General features: G+C 58.0%; 2 protein-coding genes; one reads left to right on the forward strand and one right to left on the reverse strand.

The window, feature by feature from the left end:
* The first annotated feature begins 223 nt into the window (after positions 1–223).
* CHC_T00010186001 (Arginyl-tRNA synthetase) lies at positions 224–2,317 on the forward strand. XM_005713806.1 is given in 2 exon segments: positions 224–2,062; positions 2,063–2,317. The coding sequence occupies 1 exon segment, from the start codon at positions 224–226 to the stop codon at positions 2,060–2,062; it is 1,839 nt and encodes a 612-aa protein (XP_005713863.1). The 3' UTR covers positions 2,063–2,317.
* A 6,021-nt stretch (positions 2,318–8,338) lies between these two features.
* Positions 8,339–8,569, reverse strand: CHC_T00002718001 (hypothetical protein). Its single transcript, XM_005713807.1, has one exon. It carries the CDS (start codon positions 8,567–8,569, stop codon positions 8,339–8,341), a length of 231 nt encoding a protein of 76 aa, XP_005713864.1.
* Positions 8,570–10,645: the final 2,076 nt, after the last annotated feature.

A 10,645-nucleotide genomic window follows, 5' to 3' on the forward strand; every position in this document is an offset into this window, starting at 1 on the left:
CCCCCTGTACCTAATGCGCCTGCACTCCATGGCCCCTCGCCTGCTCACGTCGGCCTTCGTCGCCAACCTCCCGCTCCGCCTCGCCCCGTCTCCGCCGCTTCTAAGCCGCCCGCACCACGCCCCTTCCCCGCACCCGCCGCCCCACCTGCGCCGCGCACGCCGCCTCACCACCACGCCCCCCACCGTCGCCGCCGCCGCCGCCCCGCCGCCGCCGCCGCCCGCCATGGCCACCCTCGCAGACGACACCCGCGCGCTCCTCGCGCGCCGCGTCGTCGACGCCATGCGCACCGCCTTCGGCGACTCCGCCGCCCAAGACCCCAAGCTCACCCCGGCTACGCGCCCGGACTTTGGCGACTACCAGTGCAACGCCGCCATGGCCCTCAGCAAGAAGCTCAGGGTCAGGCCGCGCGACGTCGCTGCCAGCATACTCAACGAGCTTGACGTCTCCGACGTGTGCGATCAGCCTTCCATCGCGGGCCCCGGCTTCATCAACCTCACCCTGAGCGACACCTTTGTCAACGCCAAGCTCGCCGCCATGCTGGCCGACCGCGCCCGCCTGGCCGTGCCGAAGCGCCCCGACCCCAGCCGCGTCGTCGTCGACTTTAGCAGCCCCAACATCGCGAAAGACATGCACGTGGGCCATTTGCGCAGCACCATCATCGGCGACACCCTGGCGAGGATCCTCGAGTTTCTGGGTCACACCACCATCCGCCTCAACCACACGGGCGACTGGGGGACCCAGTTCGGCCAGCTCATCACCTACATGAAGTCTGAATGCCCCGAGCTGCTGCAGGAGAACGGCCCCACGGATACCGCCGCCGCGCGCATCGGCGACTTGGTCGAGTTCTACCGCATGGCAAAGGCCAGGTTTGACGCCGACCCCGACTTCAAGAGCGCCGCCCTCGCGGAGGTCGTCCAGCTGCAAAAGGGAAACCCGGACACCAGGCGCGCCTGGAACCTCATTTGCGACTTGAGCAGGATCGAGTTTCAGAAGATTTACGACCGCCTAGACATCCGCTTGACCGAGCGGGGCGAGTCCTTTTACAACCCGTTTTTGAAGGATATCGTCACGTTGCTCGAGGAGAAGGGCTTGGCCGTAGAGAGTGACGGTGCCACCGTCGTGTTTTTGGAGGGCAACAAGTTCAAGGGCCGGGATGGTAAACCGTTGCCGGTTATCGTCCGCAAGTCAGACGGCGGATTTTTGTACGCCACCACGGATTTGGCCGCCGTCAAGTACCGCACGGGTGTGGACGAAGCTGATCGTATCGTGTATGTCACAGACGTTGGCCAGAGCCTGCACTTCCAGCAGATCTTTGCCGTCGCGCGCAAGGCAGAGATCCTGCCGGAGCAAGCCAGCTTGGAGCACGTCCCGTTCGGCCTGGTCCAGGGAGAAGACGGAAAGAAGTTCAAGACCCGGTCCGGCGCCGTGCCGAAGCTGTCCGAGCTGCTGGACGAGGCGCGCGATCGCGTCCGAGCCGAGCTCGAGAAGCGGGCCGCGGACGAAGCAGCGCAGGCCGCCGCGAATGGCGAGGACGCTCCGGAGAGGAGGAGCGAAGACGAGCTCGCGCGTATGTCCGAGGTGATTGGCATTGCCGCCGTCAAGTACGCCGACTTGAAGAACAACCGCACGAGCAATTACAAGTTCAGCTTTGACAAAATGGTCAAGCTTGAGGGTGACACTGCCCCGTATATCATGTATGCCTTTGCGCGCGTCCAGGGCATCTACCGCACGGCTTCCGCGGCCACAGGGCTGCAGGGAAATGCGGAGTTGGGCGCCGTCGGCTTCACGTTCGAAAAGCCGGAGGAGAGAGCATTGGCAAAGATCCTCCTTCGCCTGCCAGAGGTTTTGTCCGAGCTGGAGAGAGATTTATTACCGCACGTCCTGTGCGAGTACGTCAAGAATATCACCTCGAGGTTTAACCAATTTTACGAACAGTGCCCAGTCGTACACGCCGAAACCCCAGAGCTCCAGAAGAGTAGGCTCGCTCTGTGCCAGATCTCCGCAGATACGTTGCAGTTGTGTCTAGGGTTGCTGGGCATCCCAACTTTGCAGCAAATCTAAGTTTCACGACCACATTTTGTAAACCAGGTGAGGAAGGCTGATGATGTGTCGGATTTCAAACGTAGATCGCATTTGCCTGTATACTTCAGTTCTGTGGTTGTCTGCAGCTGACAACCCACGCAACGTGGGTTGCCAACTGTATGCGCCGCATAGTCGTACCGTACTGCAGTTCCTTCTTAGCGACGATCTGTTCCCGGAACTCTGATGCACACACGCATTTGCTTTGCCATTAAAACACTTGTACTTACCTTTGATACCCGCAAGAGACGTAAATTGACTAGTTGTCAGTGCTTACTGTTGTTCTTGGGTAGACCTACCATCTATTTTGCCCGCGTTCTACCCTCGACATGTCCATCTATGAAATATGAGGCAAGAACCTTCAGAAGGAACCCCCATAACTCGTGTTGTGACTGGGTCTCTACGGCGACAACAGATTTGACATCAGGGGGCCGGTACACTCGCCACAGCAACCTGTTCTACACACATGTCCATCTCACCCCCTTCGCCGCGAAAGATACTCATAACGTCAGTTCAACTTGGAGCCTTCTCTTGACAACTGCCCCACTCCATCCAGATCGGTTCCGTCCCTACCCCTGCAAAACTCACAGGAGATCCAGTACTAGCAGTTACCTCACAATGTTTCAATTGTTGTTTGGTTCAGCCATGCAACACTTCAGTGTTTATCTGACATGACGTATTCTGGGGGCACTGAGCAGCGGGTATTTTGAAACAAGAAGCTCTCCTTCCAACAATAGGAATGGGTTGCGTGATTCCAGTTATTTTTCCGTTATGCGGCTCTGCGACTCGCATTCACAATGGGGCCCTTCATTAATACAATTTGTTCCTTCTTCAGTAGTGACATGGCGTATTTTGCGGTGTCGTTGGGGCTGAGTTACCCTCTTCTCCTCCTGTTGAAGCGCAGCTTAATCGGTCCTGACAATACAAAGAGCATGCTCGTATTCAAAAATGAAGAAAGGGAAGAAAAGAACCTTTGTTCTGACTAGGGAGCAATGCGACAAACTGACATAAACCGTTGTCATGATCCTAAGAAGAAACTTGTTTCAAAGAGATTACAGCTTCATCACCTTTGTCTCATTTCTGTATCACATCTTTCTTACGCCAAACACACGGCTGTTTCAATAGCATTCACATTCTCGACAAAAATGCTGAGAGCAGAAAGATATTTTGAAAGTTCACATTCCCACCCTAAACCAGGCCGGCTTACCTGTCCGCTTTCGAGTTGTTGATCCTAAAACCATAAATGTACATCCGTTTCGTACATCATTTTCAAGACAGCCCAACACGGTAAAGACGACTTAAAGATAAGCGGTCCCTTTCTGAGGTTTTGTGACCGGAAACAACTACGTCTGCCCGCTGTGGAATACTACTTGCCAACTTGCATCCCATCTGCAACTGGTTCGCCCTGAAGCGTCTGGAACGCAAACTTTCGTCACAATGAACCAAGCGCCCAACTTCTGGAAGACGAAAAACTCTCACGTTTGATAACTACACCAGTCCTAGTTTAAATGAAAATGTAACGATCAGCTGCGTTTCCCAGGGAGAAAAGAAATCATCAGCTATTGAATGATTCGAAATTGTGTTTCTGCTGTTTTCCGACGGCAGCAGTACAAACATTGCAATCGATGCCTGGCGTACATGAAGACGTTAGAGCATGTTCGTTTCCTTTTTTGGGTTTTGTGGCCACCTCCGCTCCCACTTTCTGCAATTCTTCCCACCGCCCCAGCACCACTACCGCTCCGCTGTTTTCGCCCTCAGACATCTCATCCCCGCTGTTCCTCGCCAAGACCAAAAACACACTAAAGCTCAAACATACTTATTCATGAAGTAGGACTTAAAAATTACTGCTGCTCTGATGAAATTTGCGTTATACTTGATGCGGATCTGAGGTCTGACCAATACCAAATAGCTCAACATTTAACACATGCCATTTAAGAAGTTCGCATCGAAGCACTAGAGTTATTACAGTGCACGGTAGATTCCCTGAGTGTTCCGTGCTTTCAAGACATAGACGTGGCTCTTTGTGGATAGAGGCATGACTGTTTGCGGTTACTATGGATGAAAGCATTATCACTTGCGGGTTACTTATGGACGGCGGCATTGTCGATTGCGGTAACCCCCACCTGCAAAGTATCGGGTTAATATTTTGTTCTGTGTTGTACCATTTCTGCGCTTTCAAATCACGACAAGAGGAATGAAAGTAGTCAAGATGTCTCCCACCAGATTCTTGCTGCAGGATTGTACGAACTGTTGTTCGTTCACGACAAGGCCTGGAATTTTTTTTATGAAGGTATGCAGACATTGGGCTTGAGAGCCGGAGACGTAAGCTATGTCAGAACCAACTGACCCATAAAGGGAGGTATAAATGCCAGGACCACAAGAGGGAGTGACATAGTGACAGAAGAAAAGGTGACAACAAGATAGGACCGAATACATGAGCGAGTGGTATTGGAATGACTGAAAGCAGAGGGGTTTTCAACTGATCAGTTAGGTGACAGCACAGCGCCATTCTTCAAGAATTTCGTGTTATACTGGGTGCAATTGCCTCTCGTAACATGGCTTATCTTACGCCTCTGTTGGTGAGAAGACTAGCGTTCATGCTGCAAACACAACTGGTCCTTGTTGCACATTGTGGTTTTCCCGTTTACTCACCAATGAATGAAAAGAGGAAAGTTGGTTCAGGTGAGAGATGGGATGCAAAATCCTTCACTTGTAGGCAACCATGCAGTAACACACAGACTACCATAGCAAGGATGTCTCTATGAATCCACGGCGACAACGGCGGAGGGCAACATGCACGAGAAAGTACGGGCATTGTTGGCATAGTCTCATGTGAAGAATTCACGTCTCGACGAGATACTGGGGTCTCACAACCAGCACGCTGAATTGGGAGGGGAACTCTGGAGCTTAAAGACAAGTACAGTATGCTGATTTGGTGTCACAGTTGGGGCTTACTTCGAGTATACACATGATCATGTGATGTCAAGCTATGTCCATATTAGAGTCAAATGGAAAGAAAAACTCTATGGCTACGAGAAGCGTCAGTGCATTATAGAAATATGGTTAGCACGCCGAAGTGTAAACCATGAGATGGATAGACGAGGTCAAGTCCTACAGTAGTAAAAGTACCAGGAAGGATAGATGCGTGAAAAAGGCGGCAGGTGAGGAACTGGCAACGAGGTAAGGTGGGTTGTTTTGTTGGAGTGGGAGCAAGTCTAACATGTGAATGCAACGAAAAATACAGGCTCAGGATTGTTAGCCGGAGGACCGGTCTATGTGGAGTGGAATCAGTTGAATTGCGGTTTTTTCGTTGTTCAAACGGTGTGAAGTGGACTATGGAGCATGCCCACTCTTGTGTCTAGGTGAGCGAAGGGGTGCGCGTTTACAGCGCGGCAACGCTGAACACGTCAGTCGGCTCTGTGCTGTCCTAGTCTGTATCATACGTATATCTAGCTCCGTGAGTACCGCATTTGCGTGCTATCGCACCAAATTACAGTGCACTTTGATACTGTACTACAGTACTGTACCCTTGGTACTGTACATACAGTGCTGCAGCATACAGTATGCCGGGTTGGGAGAGGGCAGAGCAAAAGTGATAGTGACGAGGTGAATGGGTGTGGATGGACAATTGAAAGCCCACTCTAATTATCATGGCGTAATCAAATGCAGAGTCATGAGGGAGTATCTAAGGGCGTGTCTTAACAGGCTGGTTTTTGCTTTGCCTTGCCCGGTTTTGCCAGGAATACTTTTAAATTCTTAACAAATACCGTATGCTTCTTAAGCCGTTGCTTTTCTTAAACACATAAATTAAAATGTAGGAGCCACTCATAGCACGCCAAGTCACTTCTTTGGGCAAGGCAAAGCAAACCGCAGCAAAACGGGGCATGTTAAGACACACCCTAAGGCGAAGCTCTACGGCTGTGTTTGCCAAGAAAGGGACCATGAGGGAGGATCTAAAGTAACTGGATTGGATTCGCCAACTGGTGGGCATGCTCTTAGGCTCTTTAAGCTCTACGGCTGTGTTTGCTTGGAAAGGGACCGTGGCCCGGTGATTGGGGGCCGCCATGACGCAGCAATGCTTTCCTAGATCACCCACAATCTCCCCTTTTACGGCGTGCGCCCGCTTGCGTCCTTGAAAATAACCAAAAAACAAACATTCCCCTATTTCCTCCTCCTGGCCCGACACGTGGTGGCCCGACACGTGGTGGCCTTCACCACCTACGTGGCATTCAGGTGGGCTCTCCTGCCTGCACTCCTGCCTGCACTCCTGCCTGCACTCCTGCCCGTTCGTATTCAGCAACAGCAACTTTATCACTCACCTAATGCAATGAGCACCCATATCGTACAAACTCAGCTCGTCCTCTACCTGCCGCCGTCTGCGCTTGAAATCCGCACTACTGACTTGTATGAGTCTTTGCAGTATCCGCCTCTCCGATATCCCGTGATATAACGTCCGCTCTCTACACGATGCGACGGGGCACGCAGACAGCAACCCACTCCATTGCCGTTCCGCCTACCGTCCCAGAAACAAAAACCATCGCCCCCAGCCCCCTTCATACCGTAGAAAACCAAACCAACCCAACGCCCTCTCTCTTCTCCACGTGTGTTGCTCTCCTACTCCGCCTTGCCCGTGCACCGACCGCGCGAGACGTAGCCCGACCAATCGCACCCGCCACCCGGATACACCCATCTACTAAATCCTCGTAGGGAACACCTCATACGTACGCACACACACGTTTCCTTATCCAACACCACGATATATTACCGTCTTCCCCAATGCTCCTCCACTGCTCGTCCCTCCGCTCCGTCTGCCCTCGTCGTGCACCCCCGTCGTGTCTACACACAGTGTGCCCTCCCCCAGGCCCTCCCTTGATCTTAATTTTCAACTGGCCCCCCTTACCTTAACACCACCAGCTCGCCCTTCTCAAGTTTCCAACTACAAACGCCTTCCCATTGCAAACCGCTTTCCCCCTCCACCATCGCAACGCTCTCCACCATGCGCTGGCATCTCCCCTTCCTCGCCCTGCTCCCCCTCCTCCTCCACACCCATTCACAAGACCTAGAGCCCACGGCACGACGCACGTACCCCGCCGACCTCCTCGGCGAGTGGCGTTTGGTGGAAGCCGAGCTCAAGGCCGTGTGCCCCGGCACCATTCAGTACCTAGGGTTCACGCGGCAGCGCGAGGGCCCGTTCCGAGTTCTGCACTCCAAGATCCTGCAGGATGGGTTGCGGTGCGGAAGGTCCAACGAGCGCCGCCGCGGGCGGCGCCTGCGTCTGTACACGCACGTGGCAGTGAACCGCAAGCTGCGCATGCCGCGCTCGACCTACCGCGTGCCGGCGCGGTTGCTGGAGACGCTGCGGCGGCCCGGGCCCGCGCGCCGCGTGCGCAGCGCGATGCAGAAGAGCCGCGAGTCGTACTACGTCGGCTTCGAGAGCGCGACGCGCGTGTGCAACGGGTCGGCGGTGTTCCGGCGCGGCACCACCGCCTTCGTGCTGCGCCCGCGCGAGGACGTCTCCGTGCGCAAGCTCCGCACCACGCTCGCGCGCGGGAGGAAGTGGATGGTGGTCGTCGGCGAGCGCGCAAAGGCCTGCGTGTACGAGTCCGAGCTGAACCGGTTCGCGCGCGCGAGCGCCGAGGCGGAGGAGCCCGAGGCGGAGGAGACGGACGCGGGTGGCGGCGATAACGGCGTCGAGCTCGAGGGCTCCGTCGCCGGGCGCGGGGAGTGCTTCCCCGGGGACGCGCGCGTGGCGCTGCGCGGCGGCAAGGCCGTCGCCATGCGCGAGCTGCAGGTCGGAGACGAGGTCGCCGTCGGCGGGGGGAAGCACGCGCGCGTGCACATGTTCACGCACCGGTCAGCGCGCGCGCACGCGTGGTTCGTGCGTGTGGACCTGGCGACGGGAGAGTCGGTGCGCGCGAGTGGCGGGCATGTGCTGTACGGGGGCGACGGGGCGACGGTGGCAGCTAGCGTGCGAGCGGGGGATCGGCTCAGACGCGGCGATGGGTCGTATGCACGCGTGCAGAGGGTGGGCTGGGAGCAAGGGAGAGGGCTGTATCACCCGCAGACGGCAACTGGGGATATCGTTGTGGACGGGGTGTGGGCGACGACGTATACAAGTAGCGTGGATGTGCGCGTGGCGCATGCGCTGCTCGCGCCTGTTAGGGGCGTGTTCTGGGGGATGGGGGTGGACGTGAGTCACGGCCCCCCTTGGCTTGAACGGGTATGGTGAGGGGGCGGGGGCGGGGGAAAATCTCCGGTTCAGGCGAGTTCCGATTGCGCCGCTGTTGCGGGGAAGGCGGCGGGGAAGGAGGCGGAGGGGGGCGGTAGGTATGCAAGTTTAATCTGTTTTCGCGGCGGCAGGCTCATGTGAATTATGTAAATTGGACCCCATCTTTGCCACAATTCACTCTCCCCAACACGTACTCGCATACCGCACAGCTGTACGACACGGCCCGACTGTTTGCTACCCCCATTCCTCGTCCCGCCCATCCGCGCACGAAACCCTCGCGCCGAAACCCCCGCGCCGAAACACACAGTGCCCGCCTTCTGCCCACACATACACGCCGCATCGCCGTCCCGCTGGCCATCCCTCGCGCAGATTCCGCCCCCTGCCTGTCCGCCCCCCCTTAAAACCGAGAAAGGTCGCGGGCAAAGCCCGCCATCTCGCCGCCTCTTCGCGCGGCATCCGGACCGCCATCATTCCGCCGCGCCGTCCAATGCACGCGCGGCACGCTGCATCTCCGCCGCCCTTCGCGGCGAATGCGAGCGCCGGGGCAAAACCCTCTCCCGTCCTGCCGCCTTCAACTCCCGCGCGTGGAGCGCTGCTGCCCGCGCCCCAACGCTCGCGCCCTTTTCGCACGGGCCGTCCCCCCGCCTCAACTCACGGCTCTCGCGCCCGCTGCTATCGCGCCTCTCGCTCGCCATGCCGCCCCGCTCCTCCATCACAATGCCTAACGGAATAAACACCGCGAGCTTCCGTCACGCCAGCCGACATCCCCCCTCTCTGCACCCATCCTCGTCTGTAGCGTCGTCAACCTACCGTTATCCAACATGTACTGCGGTTCCCGCATCCACTCCGCCCTCCTTCTCCTCTGCGTCCTCCCCATCGCGCTCGCCGACACTCTCGCGCGCACCGCCACGGTCTCCGACATAACCGGCACGTGGAACCTGGTCGAGGACCGCACGCCGGAAACCACCTGCCCGCTCAACATCACGCACACCACCTGGGCTGTCGTCGATGGCGTGACAAAGCTCGCGCACAACACCATCATTGTCGACGGTGAGCGCTGCGACTCGTTGCCCTTGTCGGAGGGTGGTAAGGCCCTCGTCTTGTACGACTCGGCCTCGTTCGACAATGACCTCAAGCCCAAGCCGAACGCCGTGCCGCTTCCGGAGGGTCTCACGGAGATGCTCGGCTCGTCCGGCCCCAACATGGCCGCCCTATCCGCCCACCTCGGCTACGGGGAGGAGTTTCTGCTCGGCTACGAAGAGAAGAACCGCGTCTGCGGCGGCAAGGTCGCCTTCCCGGACCGCTCCACCGTTTTCATCTCCCGCCCGTTCAACGGGCCCATGTTCATCAACAATTACTCCACCAAGCTCGAGCTCGGCTCCCGCTGGATGTTCATCGTCCCGCGCTACCTCTCCGGCGCCTGCCTCTACCAGCAGCCACTCCCGGACTCCGAGAAGCCCGCCTCCGAGACGCCTGTCACAGAGAAGCCGGACGCGGTCATGACGGAGCCCGTGGCGATGACGCCCGCGCCGTTGACGCCCGCGCCGTCCGCGGAATCCGATGCCATCGACACGCTCGAAGAGCCGACGCCCTCCCCCGAAGAGGACGGGGCGACCGCCTGCTTCCCGTCCGCGGCCACCGTGCTCCTCGAGACCGGCGGCACCGTGGCCATGTCCGCGCTCCGCGTCGGCGACTCCGTGCACGTCGGGCGCGGGCGCTTCTCGCGCGTGTTCGCGTTCTCGCACGCGGACGGCTCCGCGCACACCGAGTTTGTGCGCATCCGCACCGACGCCGCGCGCACCCTCGTCGCGTCGCCGGGGCACTACGTGTACGCCAACGACGACGCGACGGCCGCCGCCGCCGTGCGCGTCGGCGACCGCGTCCCGCTCGCCGCCGGCGACACCGCCGTCGTCACTGGAGTCGACCGCGTGCAGAGGGAAGGCTTGTACAACCCCCAGACGCTGCACGGCGATATCGCTGTGGATGGCGTCGTCGCGTCGACGTATACGAAGGCCGTGCGCCCCGCGGTGGCTGACGCGCTCCTAGCCCCCGTCAGGGCGTGGTTCCGTGTTACGGGCGGCGACGCGCTTGCCGGCGCGCTGCGCGCCGGCGCGCCCGGCGTGGCTGGCGTCATGCCCAAGGGTGCGGTGGTGGCGTGAGGTCCGACGCATCTGAATGCGTGCGAAGCAAACTGGGGAGTGAATTATTAAAGTAGCGCCGCAGTGAGGGAAAAGTTTAGTAAAAAGGACGTGATCTCTCCTCATTCGGCCGCAGCCGAGGATCAACTTCTCCCGTCGCATTCTCTCCCTCTGCTCCGCCTCTCCGCCCCCACCCAA

Source organism: Chondrus crispus, genomic scaffold (genome assembly GCF_000350225.1).
Source record: "Chondrus crispus Stackhouse genomic scaffold, scaffold_153, whole genome shotgun sequence".
In the NCBI taxonomy this organism is placed as follows: domain Eukaryota; phylum Rhodophyta; class Florideophyceae; order Gigartinales; family Gigartinaceae; genus Chondrus; species Chondrus crispus.